We start from the raw sequence: 21,136 nt of genomic DNA, 5'->3' as shown, positions 1-21,136 counted from the left end.
AAATGGCACCTCCAAACAACCCCTGTGGTGATAAAGAAGTGTTCATAGAGTGAGGTCATTCTGATGGATTATGGAACATTATTGACATCATGGGAGTCATCCATTAAGACAACCAGTGAAATGTGCCAATGGGAATTGCAGTTCCTGGTCATCTCCCACCTCTGTGTATCACTGTAATTTCCTTATTGTAGGACAAGACTTTCCAGCCTCCGAGAATCTGCTCAGCAAAGAATTCATCTTTCTAGCAATTCTTTCCTTAGGAACTCTGACTTGACACAAATCTTGTTCACTTTTGTCTTTGTGTAGCACAGACAGACCACTCCCTCTGCCTCACTGTTTTCCCATCTCCTCTGCATTGCTCTCTTGCTCTTTGGACACTCCTTAAACTGATTTAACTCGTTAAGATCTGCCAAAGCCTTTCCTGATTAGAAAGACCTGGCCCCACCAAAGAGCTCAGCAAAGCTGTTAAAGTCCTATCAGCCTTGATAGGACTGGATCTGCCTTTTCTCTGAGCCCTCTGTAAACATAGTTCTCTCTGGCTCAGTGAACTACAGTTCATACACAGCATCCCTCATTCCGTTCTCTTAGGACATTAGTTCTCTTAAGGGCATCTATCCCTCCTTGATGGTCCTCCAGACCTTTGTATTTGTGAGAACCTCAGATGAAGATAGCTAAGTGTTCCTAATGGCTCTGATAAGTCCCTGACATCATTCACACTTAATAGGTTACACAGCATTTGCCTTAGAGAGGGAGGGAGGGATTGTATGGCTCAGTTTTTCTGTAGCCACAGATCCCATCTGTAACCGTGTCCCATGCCTTCACAAGCCAGGCTGTAACAGGCTCTCTCATTGCTGGCTTAAAATGTCTCCACTAATTTCAGAAGCTAGGGGGCTGAGCATTTCCTGATCACCCTCGTTTCTTGTACCATTGTTCAGGACCCCATCTTTTTATGTTGGATCGCAGTTCTTTTTTCTGTTTTCTTTTCCTATTAAAGGTCCGGCGCTCGGGGTATTGTTTACCGCTTTTTACAGTGCTCTCCTCAATCTCTAAATCTTCCCATGGGTTCCAAGTTCATGGATCCCAGGTAGGGTTTTTGAGCATAGCTCTAACTTTCACTGTCTTTATTTTCTGGCTCCCATACCTTAAAAAAACTGAAAGTCAACACCCGTTCTCATCCTCCCCTTTAATTAATTGTTAAATCACAAGCCAACACAGAGGACACTAACTGAATCTCCCTTTCTTGTTCTGATTACTCCTTTACACAAACAAGTTCCTGCTTTACACAAACGAAACCTATTCAGACGCCATCTTGGCCACAGGTGCTTTGCTAAACATGGGCAACAAAGGCCAGACGACCTCTGCCACTGCTTGCTAACAGTCTTGACCCTTGTGCGCTAACCTCTAAGACCGTGAAATTTCCTCTAAAGCTTTAACGGTTTTCAGGGCATCTCTGTATTCATGCAGTGGAGCCCACTCATCAAGCATGTATGCCCACTCCATACCACACAGATGAAGGCTGCCATGCTGGGGATCCACCCACAGACACTCCTAATCCCAATGGCTCAGCCTCAGGTGCCTGACCCACTACCCGTAGCAAGAGCTATGCAGCTGCTGTCATAGCACAAAGGCACACTGACACACACTGCACAGGAAAAGACAACTCTGTCAGAATGTCCTCCATCGATACTCTGCCCCACAAGGCTTCTCAGCCTCAGCTGCATGCTTTGCTACCCATAGCCGGAACCATATACTTACTCCTCTCCAACTCATCTTTGATTCTGCCCTGCCCCTGTTCAGTTACCAGTTACCTTGTATGACAAAACTATTTGTGGGGAGAAGCAACATACACGTCCACTCACCACAGGTAGGAAGCCCACAACAGACCAAAGTACAGATGTGACAAAACTCCAACTTGGTGAACCAATGAGTTTAATTGGGATTACTTACGTGGATTTGGGTGAGAGTTTACATACAGGAGCTGAAATGACACAAAGACAGCTAGCTGCATCAGCAAAACCCATCCCATGTGGGTGACAACTCACAAAGCTGTGAACCTGGAGCACGCTCACAGCCTGCAGACAGCTCAACAGCTTGGAGTATGTCCTTTCCAAGAGACTCATATAAATCTCCTCCAGGCATCTCAGCTCTTCTCTGCTTCTTCAAGGCAGCTGCTCTGGACCCCGAGGCTTCTTTAGAGCTTGGTTTGTCTCTCATGGGTGGACTCTTTGCTTTTACAGTTTAGTCAGGCAGGGTGAGGCATAGTGAATCAGGTCAGTTTCAGGGACTTCCTGTAGCTATTTTGAGTTGTTTGCCTTCCTGCTTAAGGAGCTTTCCTGGCAAGATAGAATGTTCCAATATTAGAGGAAACTGTTACACAAAAGGCCTGGCGGACATATCAAATTGCTGACAGTAGTCACCTTTTGTTGACAGGACCAGGTAAGTCTGGCTTCTCCTTAGCTCTTGTCTCTGTATGCTGAGATGGTTTTCAACCACCAGCTTGAGGCTGTTTGATTTTAATAGTACAGGCATCAAAATCAAAGCTTTACTCCATCATCTTTATTTTCCCTATTCAGCATTATGTACTTCTTGCATATTTTTTTTTTTTACTTCAGAGGCATGCACAATATGAAAGCTCCTATGTTCTTTTGAAGGGCTGCATTTCATGATTATGTGATTAGGCAGTGTGCTTTTCCCTAAAGCCAAAGGTTCTATTGCCAAAGGAAGATTTCATAATTATTCAAGCAGGAGAAGCATCTTACAATTTCAGGTTGTATAAATCACACCACACAAAGAATGTCCAGAGCAAGAAAAGTAAGATCTGGAAAGCAAGGCCTCTAGCCACAGCGACTTGCTATTTAAAACATTAACTGGCAATAGATGGCAGGGTGTAGAAGAACGGGTACAATTTAGAAAAAGCCAATATGACTCTGTTCTGTGATCATATGCCCACAAAATCCACTAATAACCCCAGATTTGGTTTCCAGATAAATCAGCCTCTTCAGTTGTCCAAGACGCCCAGACATGCCCAGGGTAGGCTGCGTCTGTTTGAGCACGTGTTAAAAGGAACATTTTCAACTGTGTAAGGGAGGAGAACCTGGGTTTTTCTCTGCTCTGAGCCGGAAGCCTCCGAAGAATAGGAGGTTCTGCTCAGCGCAGTAAGTGCCTTTGATTTCTGAAGGACCAGTAATACAAAACGGCATCGATATGCTCTGCAGAACTCCTAAGGACAGACCAAAACCACTGGATCCTCTTGGGATAAATAAATGCTATCTATCTCTTTTTAAATAACAAAATTGTCCAAAACTGGAGGAGATAAGATGGAGAAGACGAGCTCAGGCCAACCTGTCTCTTAAAGTACTGCCTCTTGGCACAGGGCCTGGCATACAGAAGCCCTTGGCAGTTGGTAATTGATCGCCTATTGACCAGATCGGAAGCTTCACAATGTTATTCTCTTGCTGCAGTCTTTTGTAAAACTGTTCAAGGACTTGGCTGGAAATTGAGTTACTTGATTTATCTACAAGTATGGCATCATCTATCCTGGATTTTTCTAGACAGTTTAAGCTACTTTGTCCTCTTCTCCCCTATGAGTCAATCTCCAAGTGTTCTTCTCATCTGTGAGGTCCAGAATTGGCACTGGGCTGGTCCTAATCAAGGTAGCACATGTAACAGGATGGTCTGGGGGTCAGCTGGACTCTGGAGCTGAGAAACAAAGAAAGATGGCTTCTTACAGAGATAGTACACAGCCCACTCTAAATGTAACCAGAGACAAGATCTTAGGATGTGGGATGACACATTCTCATTAGTTGTTTTCTTTAGAAATTGCTCAGCCATTCTCCTCTGCTAAGTTTCCAGGTGTCTACATTTGGTGACCCTTAAGCTTTGGTGGGTACTATATATGTGCTGGAGAACAGGCAATAAAGATTGCATTACACAGAAAGCACAAGTGAAGAACCAGTGGGTGGAGAACAATAGCCACATAGAAAAGGGCTGGCTGCCTTGTTGGGGTCCTTACTGTGAGCTCCAGCAACATTTCTGAGCAGATCATGACTGTATCCGAATGAGGAGGGAACACAGAGCAAGGTGAAACAGAAGCTGCTCAGGAGTAGAGATTAAGGCAAGGGCAGAGGAGATGGGTCGGTACTTGAGTTCCGAACGTGGAGTCCCTCTCTCCTTTGGGTTGACACACTAATGACTGCAAGCAGGAGAGGCATGTTACATGTGGAGAGCTAGAGTTCCCATCCGCTTTGGCATGATGATGGCGCAGGAGGCAGAAGCAGCCACATACCCTTGTTTCATGGTGTACATGACTGAGACACACAAAAAGAGTTTCTTTTATATTCTCTCTCTCTCTCTCTCTCTCTCTCTCTCTCTCTCCCTCTTTCTCAACAGTAGCCACCTCCTACATGAGTAGATTTTTTTTATCTCTTATTAAATACTGATAACTTAAAAAAAAATTAAGGACTTTCAACCAAAGACATGGAGAATTTTGATGGAAAAATTTTATCCATTCTGATGTTTCAAGGCTTAATAAAATAGGATAGAATTTTTAGGGTCGACTCCTAAACAGAGATCAAACCGCCATTAGTAAACATTCCGCATTAATATTCGGTCTGGCAAGTCATGTGTCTTCTCTGTCTTCCCAACTCCTGTGACCCTCACTGAGGCCACACGGTCCCTACAGGCCTGGCCGCTGCTGTTATGTGACCAGGGTGTTGTCGCTTACAGCATGTGTATGACAGTGTGTATTCTGACCAGAGCTGGTTTTTGGCCTAGCTCTTCTACACAAACACACACACACAGAGAGAAAGAGAGAGAGAGAGCGAGAGGGAGAGAGAAAGAGAGAGCACTTGGGGAAAGTAGTTGTCCATTACTTCATGTATCTTTTACATTATTTTTTTAAGCGGACATTAAAAACCAGGTCTCCCACAAGGGTCGAGACTTGATCCAGGTTTCCTATGCTGGATTTAAAAGTTCTTTTGCACTCTTGCCCTCAGGAGACACCTGCCTCGAAACAGTGCTGAACTCAGTGTCTGGCTTCTAGTGAGTACTGTGGGGTGGAAGGGAATTTCTCTTCCAAAATTAGTCTGTGAAGAAACTGCGATGTCCTCTTGAGTGCTCTCCTTTTGCCCCACTCATTCATGAGTGTATATTAATTGTGAATGTATAGATTTTATATGATGTTTGTCTGCATAAATAATGCATTTCATTATTTCGCCCTCGGCATCCCCTTATGCTGGTCCTCTTCAATATCTCAAATGGTGGCCTTTTATTTTCATGTCTTCTTTTAAACCCTAAGTTACATGTGTAAGAGGGAATATACAATATATTGTTTCTCTGAGCCTAGCTTTCCCTCTTGACATGATGGTCTCCTGACTCAGGATCTTTCCTAGAAAATGGAAATGTTTTGTTCGTAATGGCTAAACGGGTCTCTGGTGTTTTCTTGTGTGACAAGTCTTTTCCTGGGGGGATCCCACAGAACACGTCTATTCACCACAGATAGGAAGGCCAGGGCAGACCAAAGTATGGATACCACCACAGTCCAATTTAGTGAGCCAATGAGTTTTATTGGGATTACTTACCCGAGTATGCGTGAGTATACTTACTTACAGGAACAAAAAAAAAAATAACTCAAAGACAGATGGATCACCAAAGTCTACCCCAGCATGAGGGACAGCTCACAAAAGCTGGGAACCTAGAGCACAGTGGCAGCATATAGGTGGCTCAGTAGGTTGCAGAGTGTTATTTCCAGGTGGCTCAGTTGATCTAAACATTTTCCAGGCAAATGGGCTGATTTCCACTTCTCCCAGGCAGGTGCTCTGTTCTCAGATTCTTCTCAGCTTGGCTTGTCTGACTGAGAGTGATGCTCAGCCATCTTCATGGCTTACTCTGGAAAGGAAGAGCTTTGTGAATCAGGTCAGTTTTAGGGACTTCCTGTAGCTACTTTGAGTTGTCTATTCTATCTTAAGGAACTTCCTTGAGATGAACCTGTCAGTCTTAGAAGAGTTGCTACAGAATAGGTGTGTGTGTGTGTGTTTCTTGCCATCTATGCATTCTTGCCTCTTCAGTGACATAGGAACACTCAGGAGCCTCTTCAGAGGTCCCATGGCATCCCACAGTGCCTTGTGCGTGGACTTGGTAGTGACCCTTCCTAGCTGGGCCCAGTGAGAGCTGTATGTCTGTAGATCACTTGATCTCAGCCTTAAGAGTCCTCAAGACAAGGCCCCTGGCAGACCCATCCTGCAGCGCCTGTTCCATGTGACTCCATGTCTCTAAACATCTACTTAAGGTAGCCAGGTTTAGGATGATTTGTTATGAAGCCCCAGCTAACATATGCCTGCTGCCTTCAGAATGTGCATGAAAAAACCCCACCCACAAAATGCTCAGTCTCATCTCTGTGTCCTGACCAGATTCCTGCCCACCTTGGATGGACACTCTTAAAACAACTGCTACAATTCTAGTTCAGTGCAACATCCTGCACATAATAGATGCTCAGCAAACATCTACACACAATTTGACTGCCATTTTCTTTTGCTTATACAAAGAGACTACCATCCCTTGATTGATTGATAACACCATACTTCACACTAACATCCAAGAGACACACTTAAGTGTTGGAAGTGAATCCTCCTAGAAACAAGGCTCAGAGGCTCTGACCTGGCAGCCAGAGAAATCCCCTTCACATGTGAGCCCATGAGATACCAGACCAACTTACGCTCGCCTCTGCTTCTGCCATGGGAGCCGGCACACACCTCTGTTCCAACACAGGCAGAACCGTGGTGCAGGGAAAGCCCAGAGGGGGCTTCAGTGTGAAAAGTAGTCCCCAGGCTGACCTGCACAAGCATTTCCATGCCTACCATCCTCATGCGAGCCTTGGCTACAGTGGCTACGGTCACCAATTTCCTGTACAGACCGTATTTTCACTACTATTCTCTGACGTCAGCTTGTAGCTGTAGCTTGTACTACAGCCCTGGTTGCTCGCCATCAGAACACTAGCAAAAGAAACTGTTGTCCATTTGGTAAACCCATGAGAATGCAATTCGCAACCAGAGGAAAGAGTCAGGTTAGTAGAACAAGCTGGATCAGAAAGCTTTCTGGTCTAGGATCAGTGGACAGAGGGAATCCACTTGAATCTGGTACTGATGGGCAGACATCACAGGATAAAGTACAAAAACTGGGCAAAAAATGCAAGGCCAGTCAAGATAACTAAGCATTTACCATTTGCCTGGTGTTTCCAAATATGTTAACTCTCAATCCATGCCCCCTTCCAAGCAACTATAAGAGGTAGGCACCACTCTAAATATTCTGGAACCCAGGAAGATGGATGCATGCTTAATCACTGTCCCAGAGGCCTTCCGGAAGTGTGATGAAATCATTCTGGAATGAAGGATTGTGGCGCCCACTTGTAGAGTTGAGCCATAGGTGACGTGTTGATGACCCTCGAAAGTTTCAACACTTGAAACACAAAATAGGACCTAGTTTAACTTTATTACCTCCCAAACATACACTCCTTAAAAAATTAAGTATGGCATAAATAACATCGTAACAATGTTATTTTAAATATTCATCACTTTTACAACCCTTTAAACTACTTTGTGCTTTCTACCCAAAAACCTTCTGATAGTCTTGCTCACACAGTAAATAATGCTAGTCTATTACGTGTGCTTCCCTTAACATACAGTGTGTGAAAATGGACAAACTACATGTATTAAATTACAGCCAAAGCTGAGGAGAGAAAGGGGAATTCAGTTCATTAGCTCCTGGTAAATAATGAATGTATTTGAAATAATATGATCATTAAGTACAAATTAGCATAACTGCTAGAAATGCATGTTTTTTCAAAAGTTCAGCTTTTTTTTTTTTTAAGATAGGTTCTTTGGCTAAAGTTTCTTTAAAAAAATTCATTTAGCAGCACATAGCTGGGTATCTTCTGTTTATTCTTCTAGACTCCTCTCTACCCTCTCTTACCCCACCCTATTCCCCAGTTCCACTGCAAGGGAACCTTCATTAAATAGGCCTCCTCCTCCTCAGGCCTCTCTCTGGGTCACTGGGGACATCACACATCCTCCGGGGTAATTTTCCTACCATCTGCAATTCCCGTATTTCATCCACTAAGCAAGAGAAATGCTCTCCCCTCCCAAACCTCGCATTGTCACAAGGATAACCAAGATGGGGCCTGACTGGGCAAAGCGACTAAGCTAACCCAGCAAGATGCTCCTGCAGCACCTATAACCCAGAACAGCGACTATAATATGATGGAGAGAATTGTCTGTTACAGCCTGCTTCCTGGCCCAGGCCAGCACAGACCCGGGGCACCTCATCATGTGAATTGAGTGAATGCGCGACTGGGTTTGAGGAGGCTACATTGGGAATGATCCCTCTAACTTCTTTTCCTTCCCGTCACCTGACCCCATCCCACCTCATCATGGATGGTCTTTGTAATCAGAGGTAGACTCCTTAACCTTTCTCCTGGGCACACGTCTCAGCTGTGACAAATGGGCCGCCCATGGGGAAGCTTAGAAACAACAGAAATACTTCCCACAGAGCGGAGGCTTGGAAGTCCAAAGGCAAAGAGATAGTCAACCTGGTGTCCTGAGAAGGATCACTTTCTCCTCCTCCATAGATGGTGCCTCCTTCCTGTGTCTTCACTGAAAGAGGAAACCTCCCTCCAGCTTCCATGAATAAGGCACGAATCTATCTGGGGCAGGGGTTCTGCCCTCAGGACCCATTCACCTAGAAAGGCCTCACCCCAATATTGCACACTTTAATTAGATTTCAATATCCATGTTTTAGGGGAACACACATTAAGACCATAGCAAAGTTCTAGCCTAGATGGATTATTACAAGGCATAAATTACATAGAGACTGAAATACATAAAAATACAAAGTAATCCATTAATCTTATTTCTCTTCCTGTCTTCCCTTTAGTAGTTCAGATGCCGAGTATGTTACAGGCTCTGAAATAAACATTCTGTGATGTGCGGCTGGATGAAGCTCTCATTTTGAGAGCCCATACGCTAGTCATTCATTTTATGAAACTCCTAAATATCAGATTACTGCCCATGGGGTTGCAAAATATTTCTACGCCTTTTATGGTTAAAATGCTCCAAGAATTTGGACTCGATCCCACTTGTGAAAGTTATTGCAATAAATCCAAAATGAACAGACAAGGAAAGTACTTAGCATTCAGCAGTTAAAACTTTGAAGAGGCAAGTTACACAGTTAAGTCTGTGCCCCGTGTTCCTGCAAATCGTAAGAGACGCTTTAAAGCATTTACCCCAAAGAGGTTCACCTAATCATCTCTAATGGGAGACATCAACTCGTGTCACCCAAGGATTATTCTTAAAAAATGCATACATTGTCTGACTTTACTTGGAATAAACAGAAAGCTCAAATTAGATTATTGCTTAGACATGGAGCCATTAAAATCAAAATAAGGCCAGACATTTGGAATTAAGTCCATTTAAAAGAGTCACCTTGCATTAAATCATGACTACAATATTTGCATTGTTTTTGAGCTTTATGCCCCGGCCATAAAAACTCAGTAAAAAGCAAAAAAAAATCATAATCCATGCACACAGTAGGTGCACAGTACTTCTATGTAAATTCCAAAACCCAGATGTAGCCTTCAAAGGCGTCTCTTTTATATCCAACAGTCAACGCAAACACCCACTGAACCACTAAAGACGAACGCTCTAATATTTCAAAGGTCATTAACATCGCTAACTCCCTGACTTCTCTCAAATTAAAGCGAACAAAAAGTACAGGTCTCAAGTGCACTTCCATGCCATCCCCCCTTCTCCCCTTTTCCCTGGAACTCCAGCAGGGCCAGACACTGAACCAGCGGAGCTGATGTGAGAGAGGGGGAGCTTTATTTATAGATTCGTGTGTGTTCAGCGGCTTTGCAAAAATCAAACCAAACCAAAACAAAAACAAAAACAAAAAAAAACATTTTTTTCAGATGTCAGGGAAAAATAAAAAGCTCTCCTTGTCATTCCAAAACAAGGAAGTCAGTTAGGCAGGGGTGGGCATTTGTCACAGCCTGTGGGACGTGAGCACACACCCCACAGCTTAGCAAGTCAGGCTCCTGCACCCCAATCACAGGCAAAGCTGTTTAAGAGCACAATGTTCTTATTTGCCAAAAATGAGAAGAAATTTGCCTGATTGCTGTTTTTTGGTGGTTTTGTTTTGCTTTGTTTTGTTTTTCATTGAGCTCTCTCTGCAAACTTTGTTTTTATGCTCAGATCTCTAATTCTAACATGGTGTTATGACTGCAGAGCTGAGATGCTGAATCTGTGTGTGTGCCTGTTCACATGTGTGCCCAGGTATGTGTGTCTTCCTATATGTACATCTGTATGTGTGTGTGTGTATAGTATATGTTTGTGTCGGCTGTGTGTCATCTGTGTGCCCATGTTTGTTTGTGTGTGTTTGTGTCTGTTTTTGTATGGATATGTCTGTGCGCATGTCTGTGTGTCTGTATGCTGTGTGTAGGCATGTGATCATGTCTGTTTGTGTATGTGTCTCTTTGGGCATGTCTGTGTCTATTTGTGTGCACCTGTGTGTGCCATGTGTTTGTCTGTGTCTGGATGCTATATATGTGTATGTTCTATCTGCCTCAGTGTGTGTATGTATGTGTGTGGGCTGTCTATGTAAATGTGTGTGTGTATGAATGCTGTATACTGTCTGTGTCTGCTTGCTGTCTCTGGGTGTATCGTCTGCCTGTGTGTGTGTGTGTGTGTGTGTGTGTGTGTGTGTGTGTGTGTGATGTGTCTGGATACTTATTGTATGCAGGCTGCCTATGTAAGTGTGTGTCTGTATGCTCTCTGCAAGCCGTGTATCAGTGATTGTGTGTTGTCTCTGTCTGTATTCTTCCTGCCTGTGTGTGTGCGGTCTGCTTATTTGTGTGCTATGTGTGTCCTATCTGACTGTGTGTGTGTCTGTTTAGCCATGGCACTGAGACAGGGAGGGCAACCTTGTGACTGCTTCCTTACTGCGCCACCAGAGCTCACTGGAGAGACTGTGCATTTCTGTGGCACAGTCTGAGTCTCATGTAGTTGTGGTGCTATTTATCTTCATTGAATATGCAACCAATGCAAACATGGTCTCACCTTCCCAAACGGTAGGAATACGTTAACGATAAAGCATACGTGTTTACAAATAATTCTGTATCTTTCAAGTATAAGAAAATACTTACTTCATTCAAAACCCAATCATTTTGGCTGATCTGTCTTCTATTCTGATGTTGAGGATAGCCCAGAACCCTCTCTAACCAGAGAAAGTAGAAAGGGATGAGTCCCAAGATCCACCTCAAAGCCTTGGATATTCCAGGACTGACAGGAACTAAGACACTGCCTTAGCTTGGGTTTTTATAGCTATGATGAACCACCATGATCAAAAATCAAGTTGGGGAGGAAAGGGTTTATTTGCCTTACACTTCCACAGCCCTGCTCATCATCAAAGGAAGTCAAACAGTTCAGGAACCTGGAGGCAGGAGCTGATGCAGAGCCATGGAGAGGTGCTGCTTACTAGTTTTCTACTCATGGCTTGCTCAGCCTGCTTTCTTGTAGAACCCAAGACCACCAGCCCAGGGATGGCCCTGCCCACCATGGGCTGGACCCCTTGCAATTGATCACTAATTACGAAAATGTTCTACAGGTTTCCCAATCTCATGGAGGCATTTTCTCATTGGTCCTTCTCTGCTCTCAAACGATTCTAACTGTGTCAAGTTGGCCCAGAACTACCCATCACAGATTACAAAATCTCAGAAAGAAGCAGAATTTCTGAGTGACTCCATACTTGGATGCTACTTTACCTCTGTGCACTTACAGAGGACTGGATGTGAACTAGAAAAACAGGAGATAAACCCCACAAAGCATAGAAGCAAATAGAACTTTCGACAGTGTCTTGAGACCAAAAAAGTAGAGTGTGGACTTGCCAAAGGTGACAAGGAGTCAGGGAAGGGCTGCAAGTTCAGGCATGAGGTCACAAGGTCAGCAGAGCAGAAGTGATCCATTCCAGACACTGGCTGATCCCTGAGTTGAAACCAGCAACCCTCGAATCCTGGAAAGAACATCTATACAGCAGAGTGGAAGCTTTGGTGGGAGCCAAGCCACAAGATAGTTAAAGTTCAGAAACAAGAGGAAGCAGCCCAGTAGGCATGACCTCAGAGTGCTGCCTTGAGAGTCAGGGGTCAGTGGTCAGTACCTCCCCTTAGCAAGTTTGAAATGTACAACCCAAGTCAGCTTTCATCTGTGGATGGATAGAAGTGAGCTGCTCCTGTTCCTGACTGTCTGAGGGAGATAATGAGTCATGGAGCCATAGACAACTTCAACTGTAGAAATTGTATGTTACCGGACAGAAACAAAGATGAAGGAAGAGAAAATTGTAGACATTCGTATCTATGGTTATGAAAACCATTAACTCAGAAACCCAAGAAGCCCAACAAACTCCAAGCATGAAACACTTACAAAAAAACCAAGCCACAGGACCTAATGCTGAAAACTACCACTAAAAAGAATCCTTTAAAACACCCAGAGAATAAGGCCATGCCTCGTCCACATGGAAAACCGAAGATGGGAAAGAGAGCAAAGCTGTTGCTGAAGACAGTGGACCACAGAAGAGAAACAAACTGTCAGTCCAGAACTGTGTGAGCCCTGAAGGTTTTTGAGAAATGCAGGTGAAATACTTCTCAGGAGTACGAAACCTTAAAAGTTGATCGTGGGCAGACTCACGTCACAGGAAATGTTTGGGCGTGTTCATCAGGCGAGGGAAAGCGGTACATGCTAGAAGTCTGCAGCTACATGAAGAATTGGAAGAAACACAAAGGGGGCCCCAGTGTGGATCAATTTTTAGCGAATAAGATAAGGCATTGCAGGAAGCGAAAATGAAAACTGTGTGCTGTTGGATTTATGTCATATAGAAACTAAAATGTAAGCAAACGTTAGTACAGGCACCAGCCGGAGAGAGATAAAAAAAAAAAAAATGCTGTCCCGAGTGACTTTGCACAAACTAGTGACTGGATTTAAAGTAGACTGGATTAAGTTGAAGGTGTAATTTACCCAAACCTTAGAACCAAGAAGCAGACAGAAGAGGGGAGATGAAATATAATTATTTTTCAATGCTAATGAAGGCAGAAAAAAAGACGATGGGAGACCAGCAACAAACAGATATGAGTAATGACATGGTGGATTTAAACCCAACTTCATCAGTTGTCGCTTTAAATGTACCAATCCATGGAGCAGGGCCAAGCTTTCATGACATGCACTTCAAACACAAAGACAGAAACACACTAAAAGTGAAGCAAATGGAGAAGTGGGTGTCAAGCATCTATTTCTTTTCCAGTTGCTGTGCTAAAACACCATGACAAAAGCAATTTACGAAAGGAGAAAACGTTTATTCTGACTCGGAATTCGAGGGTACAGTCCATCCTAATGGGGAGCTGAAGAAGACAGGAGCTCTAAGCAGCCACTTGGGAGGAAGACAGCGGCGATGAACACTTGCTGTACAGCTCCCTCTCCATCTGTGTAATTCAAGATACCGGGCAGGAAAGGGTGCCCCCCCAGAGTGGGCAGGTCTTTCCACCTCAGTTCACATAATCAAGACCATATCTCACAATCACTCCCAGACTCTAAATTTAATCTAGATAATCCCTCACAGATATGCCCAGAGGCCAAGTTCCACGAGATTCTAGATTCTGTCAAGTTGACTAACTATAACACCCAGTTAACAGAAATAAAAAGAAAGCGGTAATGATCTTATAATCACCGGTTGATGTCAGGCCTAGGAAACTGCCAGCGAGGAAGTGACTCCACAGTGACAAAGAGGCCATAGAATCCATAACAGTCCTGTACACGCATGGGCGTCATCACAGACACTCAAGTTGCGTGAAGTAAAAACTCAACAGAACGGTGAGAAGTTGACAAATCCACAATCAGAACAGATTTCAACACCTCCTCTCAATAACTGATAGACTAGTGAGATAAAATTAGCAAAGACGTAAACAATTTGACTAATGCCAGCAAAGAATTCAATGTAATTGACATTCGTAGCACAGACAGCACATTCAACTACGTAAAACAAAGGATACTGAGAAAGCAGCCCACATTCTGGACTATAACAGAATTAATCTCAAATTCGTAACATATACAAGTGTGATTTTTAATAACAACTGCATTAAGTTAAAAGTCAGAAGTATGCATCAAACATGTACAAACAGTCCCCAGTAACTAACAAAAGAACTTGAAAGAACTAACAAAAGAAACTTGAAAAATTAAAAAAAAAACAAAAAACAAAAAAAAAAAAAACACAGAAACTTATGTGCTAAAGCTGAATCAGTAAATGGGGAGATGGGTCAGTTTTTGTTATGGGTGTGGCCACGAGTAAGTTGACCACACCCCAGTAGATGCTCCACACCGCACTCTGGGCTTTTAGACAGTACTGATTTAACTCAGTGGGTTAGGAAAGAAGAAAACAGAGAGGAAAGAAAGGAGAGAAGAGGGAGGAAGGGAGGGAGGGAGGGAGAAACAGAAGGAGGGAAGAAGAAAGTGAGGAAAGGAGAGAGACCGGAAGGGCAGGAAGCTGGGAGGGATCTGGGCAGAGTTGGAAGGTGAATTTGATCAAAATACATAGTACACATATATGAAATTCTCAAAAATAAATAAAACTATTATATTAAAAAAATATCTCCACTCTATGACCTTAACTTTCAACTTGAAATTCTAGCAAATGAGAGAAGATTAAATACAACCAAACAAAAGAAATAATAAAGAACAGAGTTCAATTTTCAAATAATAAGAGGCTTTTTAAAAACTCATTAAAATTTGTATCTCTATTATGGCTGAGCAAGAAACAAATGACAGGAGGAGAAGGCAAAGCTACCAATATCGGAAATAAGAGACATAGCAATAGCTAAACCTCTACAGATGTGAAGTCTAATAGAAAAGGCCCTGAAGGAACACAGCCAAATATACAATTTCTACCTCCTTTCTGACTTGGTATGTCACTGACTTATAGACTCTGGCAAAAAGAAAAAAAAAAGAATTCAAGAATCTTGACACAAAGCTGAAGAATTAAAACTGGAAGATATCAGGAGCCGGAGCAGTGGCTCAGTGGCTAACACCGCAAACAGCTCCTGCAGAGGACCTAGGTTTGCTTCACAGCACCCCTGGAGCTGATCACAACCCTCCGTCGCTCCAGCTCCGGAGGATCCAATGCCATCCTAAGGCCTCCTCAGGCACCTGCATAACATGCGGTGCACATACAGACGGACAGGGACTCATACATGTAAAATATACTCGTATAAAGAATGCTCTTATATATAAAAATAAATATTTCTTGAAGTTTTTAAAGTTTAATTTTTTTTAATATTTGAAAAATATCACATTGAACCTGAGAGAGGGGATAGGACAGGAAATGAATTAAGTAAAAAAACATACAATAACAACAGTAGTAAGCTGTGGGTTGGTTCTTCAGAGAACCTAATGAAACTAAAAAGCTCCTAATAAGTTTTTTAAAAAATAAGGCAAAGACCATAATGTCAGCAACAAAGCCTATGACTCATCAGACACTCAAAGATAAATATTACCACTGGTTTTCATACTATGTAACAGTGATAAAATTTGGAAAGTTTTAAGATCTATGTATCAAAGAAACTAAAGTAAAACTCTGGCCACAAAGAAATCTATCAAGTCTGGGTCACTTGATAATCAGGAAAGAAATGAAATCAATTTTTCTGCAGTGTATATAGAAAGAGATCAAAATGACTGTGTCGGCCAAACCTGACCAGGACAATAAAAGAAAGAAAAAATTCTCTAAGCACCCTCCTTTCTGAGCATACACAGAAAAAAAAAAAAAAGCCAAATATTAACAGATCAAACCATAGGGTGTAGAACCTGATGGTACCCTTGACCCTGGGAATCGTGGTGCTTTCCAGAATGCAAGGACCAGTCAAGGCACTTGCACACACTAATAATAATGACGGATTGTATCCTTTCACTCGGGACGTGTAGAGCGCTTGTCTCACAAACCCAACACCTCGTCATGACAGTCATTATAAAATCTATTAACCAACTCAGAATGAGAGGAAAACGCCTTGCTGTATGACCAGACCTTAAAGGCTGCTACAAAGCCCGCATCAAGTGTCATCATCAGTGGTCCAGAGCTGAGACCTAGCCTCCTGAGAGTCAGAGACAAGCTGTCTGTCATCACTCTTCTTGTTTCATATACACTGGCAGCTCCATCTAGTCTGGAGAAGCAGGAGGAAGAAGCCAGGGAGTATAAAAATGAGAGAGTGGGATCTGAAGGGCCTGTCACATGGGACACTGTTGTATCTGTAGGATGGAAAGGAATTTGCAGAAAAATTATGAAACCTGTAAAAGAATTTGTCAGACAGTTGAGCACGTGGCAATTACACGGAATAACTCTTCAGTATGCCAGGCAGAAGCAGCTGGAAAATAAAACAATAATATGGCATTAGAAAAACATGAAAAACATTAAATGTCTTCATCACAAATGTGTGACGCATGTGTGCATGAAGCCTGCAGAACATTGCGAGCAAAACTGAATCTGTACCTTGGCATTTGGACGTTAAAGTACATGAAGAAAGGAGGAGGGCTTGGGAAATGGACCGGCGCTTAAGAGTGAGGGCTGCTCTTGCAGAGGACCCTAGTTCAGTTCCCAGGGCCCACCTTTGTTCTGTAACTCCAGTTCTATGATTCCAACATCCTCTCCTAACCTCGATGGACAACTGCACTCATGCACATACCCCTCACACACATATGCACTTAATTAAACATCAAATCTTTAAAATAAATAAAAAAATAATTTAAGAAAGGCAAAGAATAGATAAAACAATGCTGAAGATTCAAGCTAGAGGCTTTATATTACTGTCCCAAGAGTTATGAATTGATAGTGATTTCAGTACACTGATTAATTCATAGTGGTATAAATACAGGCAGATCACTGGAAGGAAATAAAGGAGGAAAGCACCCAGATTTGCATAATCATTTACTATATGACATTATGTTGTAGAGTAAAAGAAATGATGTTTTCAAAAACTGATTAAGGCTCTAACGAATATTTCACGAGGAAAATAACAAATTCGAACCTTTAACCCACAATATAAGGAAACATCCTGTCCACATACATTATAAATTTCAGCATGAGGGGAAACTCTTAAGCTTCTAGAAGATGACATTATAGCCTTCAACAACACACACACTCTTTTTCTCTTACACACACACACAGCACTAACTGTGCAAGAAAAGTTGATGAACTGGTTCTGGAGAAAGGCTCAGTGGGTAAAACCCATACTGCTTTTGCTGAGGACCCAAGTTCTGTTCCCGCAGGCACGCTGGGTCACTCCCACTAACTCTCTCTCCGGGAGATCCAGTGTCCTCCTCTGGTCCCCTTGGGAATCTACACTACATGCACACACCTGCACACAGACCCACAATTTAAAATAAATGTTTGGGTTGTTAAACTGTACTTGATAGGAAAGAATTCTTTTTGACAGAAGGCTCCTTGAGGAGGACAAGTCTTGAAGGAACTGGAAGATAAAACAGTGTGACAAAAGACACAGTTACGTAAATAAGTAAGGACAAACCAGTGAGAGGAGGAAAGCAAACCCCACCTAGAAATGGGCAAGGGCTCTAGTGTGTACTTTATGAATGAAGATATCCAAAAGAAAGATTTTACTCATCATTTTTAGAAGCCAAGAAAACACATATGACCTGACCTGGCTATTGACTCTCACTGTAGTCTCAATCAAGAGTTTTTCTGTCCACAGCTCAAACTCACAAGGCAATAGTACTAGGCTCCCTAAGGTGAAAGTTATCCAGGGAGGAAGCAGAAGCCAATGGTCCTTTTGGAGATTAGGCCCAGATCTGCACTGGCTGCCTTGCTGTGGTCAGAGGGAGCGCTTAGCCAGTTAGAACCTCGTGAGAACAGAAAGAATCAAAGCCCATTCTCAATGGGAAGGTTCCAGAGAATCTGCAGCCATCCCCAGCCCATTGTATTTTCCCACCTTCCTCTGTCCCTCTCTGTATGCTTGTCCAATGCCAACTGTACCTCCAAAGTTGATATCACATCCTCTCTCTTCCCTGAACTAGTAAGCCCCTCAGCAGAAAAGAGCTCCTCCCCCAACCCTCTGACCCCTCCCATACACAGCGCCTCCCAGGAACCTTCAATTTGCCTCTACCTTTTCTGGGGCCCTTATAACTTTTGACCGTAAGCCTTCTCTTTGACCATCTAGTCTTCTCTGTTTTAAATAACCTTGATGTCAAGTTAGGGAGCTAAGATGTTTCAACTATAGATCAGAGGATATAGTTTATGACTCAGACACAGTAGCTCTGTGTATGTAATGCACACAAAAACCCGAACTCTCTAGTAGTTTAAAGTATGTTTTCTGACATGATTATTTGGCTCACTGGTTTCTTCTTTATATTCAATCATATAATTTAGCTATAGATACAAAAAAAAATAATGCTAAATACTTTACAGGTACATATTGAAGGGGAAAAAAGCCACACTTAATAAGGAAAACAGCATAATGCAGCCACTTACAGAGCTCTTAACTATGACCAGGCTCAGTCAGAGCACTTACCTGCCTGCAAGGTTTGGAAGGAAAAGAAAATAACCAAAGAATCAAAGCCAAAGACAACAAAAGAGCCAGAAAAAAATGATCCTGTAGACTCTGAGCAGCTCAGAGGCAGGACATTCTGATGCATGCTGCCTCCGTGGGGAGGAGAGCCAGCTCCCAGAACACACCCAGGCAGGAAGGACCATCTTCCCTGTGAATTAGAATCTACCCTTTTTGTGTTACCCACAGAACCATCTAGCTCATGGCTTCAGTATTCGAAAAACGCAATGCTTTTATGCCTGCTAGAACTTTGCAGGATTCAATTTACTTTCATTTTCATATTAAAACCTTCAAACAAACATCAGAAAAAGAAACCCTAATGGCAATTTTGCTTGAAAAAAAAAAAAAAACCAACTGTGTTCTACATGGAAGAGATTGTACCCTAGTAGTATCAGGGAAGATGAGTGAAATTTATGATGCTTTCACTTAGCAACCAAATCCGTTGGGTGTTTTATGCGATACCTGATGACTGTTGAAATGATAAACAGGGCTTGTGGGGGTGTGGCATTAGGTAGAACTCATCGTGAGCTAACTCTGTGATGTGTTTGAAAAAATAAAATAAAATCCAAATTCCGGGGATTGACTTAGCCGAATTTAGGTCCATAGAACAAAGCTAAGAGGCGGGGAAAGCAAGGAATCCACATGCAGCAGGAAAGTAAAGTTAGAGGGGTTGAAAAGTGGAAGTGGCCCTTCAAGGACAGAATTTAGACAGGTTACCCCAGAACGTTCCCAGATTCAGTTTCGAGAAGGCGGAGATCCGTGACATCATAACCAAAGACTCAGAGGCCAGAAGGGAGCCATGACCTTTCCACCCAGCAACAAGGAAGAGACTGGAGCATGTTTATCATGTCTGTTTTGGAGAAACTGGAAACTCCAGTCTAAGGATACCAGGTGGTTTATGCACGCAGGGTATAACTAGCCTATGCTCGGCAGCATGGTTCAGGGTTAGCCCAATAAACAGCCTGAAGCCTTTGACTGTGGGAACACAGATGATGCTAACGGGAACTCTACTGAGTTTTATTGGTTTTCAATATTTTGAATGATCTCGTTTGTTGTTGTTTATTTTTGAGACTGTGTTTTAATTACATCTCTCCCTTGCCTTTCTTCACTCTAAATCCTCCCACATACAGCCCTCTCCCAACTTTCCTTCAAATTCATGGCCTCTTTTTACTGAGTTTTAACACTAGCACATTTTTCCCAAAGTGTGCCTCAAATGAAATCTCCCTCCTTGTTTTCCATGAAGTCAACATGGTATTCCATAAAGAGAGTATTATTTTTGACATGAAGCAAAGGTTAAAGTCCATGTGTGTGTTTGCACCCACAACATGATAATTTGTGTATGTGTTTTAATTTCCAAGGTCAGGGTCAAGAGGCAGGTTAGAGCAATATACAGTTATGGCAACCAGTCAGCTGCCCGCTTCAGTACAAAAATAAAAAACAGGCAGTTCACTGGGGAAATATTTATTCAACTGCGATTAAAATAAGTTATGAATTATTTGTGAAAAGTAAACAGTTTTCCATGAAAAAATTATTCTTTAAACAAAATCAAATGGCAGGATCTGCAGAGATGATTTACCAGTTAACAGCTTTTGCTGCTTCTGAGGGGATCAGAATTCTATTCCCAGCACCCAGATCTGGTGGCTCACAACTGCCTGTAACTACTACTCCAGGGAATCCGATGCCCTCTGGAGGCAGCTGAACTCAAGTGCACACAGGCCCATATGAACACATACCCATACACATAATTAAACATAATTTTTTAAAATAAACAGAGGTCTGGGCATGTAAGAGTGTGTGTTGGGTGGGGGTGGGGAACTCAGGAGGCAGAGTATGCCAACAGGACAAACCATCAAATTGCTATCCTAGCCCTCAAAGAAGAAAAGTCGATAGAAAACTTTCAAGCAACTAAGTTTAAGATTAAATATTTACCAGTTAATTATGAAAAGTCACAGAGCCTCTTATAAAAGTACCAAGGTCTTTCTCTACATTCAGCAACTGGAAACTTTTTCACACATAACTAAGTTTGATTAAATATCTGGGACTATTTCTCACAAACACATATTCATTTCTGCCCACGCCTCCTAGGTCCTTAGAAATTGATTTCCAATTTGTAATAATAATTTAAAAAAAGTTCAACAAAACAGGCAAATGAAAGGCTCATTAACCTGCTTCAAAAACAGTTTCAGTGAAAGCTACTAGGCTAAAGAAATGCTGCTTTGGAACATTTACTGATGGTGCAGAATTATTCCAGGACACAGTTTGAAGAAACATTACTATGACTCTGATTTCCTGTGACATAAACCAAACACCAAATTTTGTCATTGCATTCCTGTGTCTCAGAAAGCTGACTTATAACAGTCACTGTGGTTGTTCTTGGAACAGTAATGATGTAAGAGTGTGTTTACAAAATGACTTTGTTTGATTTGCAACTTAAACTGAGGAAGGTAAAGCCACTTAAATGGTGTTGAGGGTGGGAGCTGAGAACCAACCTTAAACTCTCTA

The 21,136-nt window shown here is 42.5% G+C and overlaps 1 protein-coding gene across 2 annotated transcripts in view; it reads left to right on the top strand.

Moving 5' to 3' along the window:
- Cabcoco1 (ciliary associated calcium binding coiled-coil 1) overlaps positions 1-21,136 on the top strand; it is a 100,997-nt gene that overhangs the window by 38,701 nt on the left and 41,160 nt on the right. Inside the window, exon 6 of one of the 2 annotated variants that reach the window (XM_055598941.1) lies at positions 4,995-5,061. The exons of the other annotated variant lie outside the window; for it this stretch is intronic. Within the exon in view, the coding sequence (XP_055454916.1) occupies positions 4,995-5,021 (27 nt within the window). The 3' untranslated portion in view covers positions 5,022-5,061. Of the gene's footprint in view, positions 1-4,994; positions 5,062-21,136 lie in introns of those variants that run through there. 2 annotated transcript variants of the gene reach the window in all.

Source organism: Psammomys obesus, unplaced genomic scaffold (assembly GCF_907164565.1).
Source record: "Psammomys obesus unplaced genomic scaffold, mPsaObe1.curated_primary_1811, whole genome shotgun sequence".
Classification (NCBI taxonomy): Eukaryota; Metazoa; Chordata; class Mammalia; order Rodentia; family Muridae; genus Psammomys; species Psammomys obesus.
Note: the sequence above shows the minus strand (reverse complement) of the source record. Positions and strands in the feature narration are given on the sequence as shown.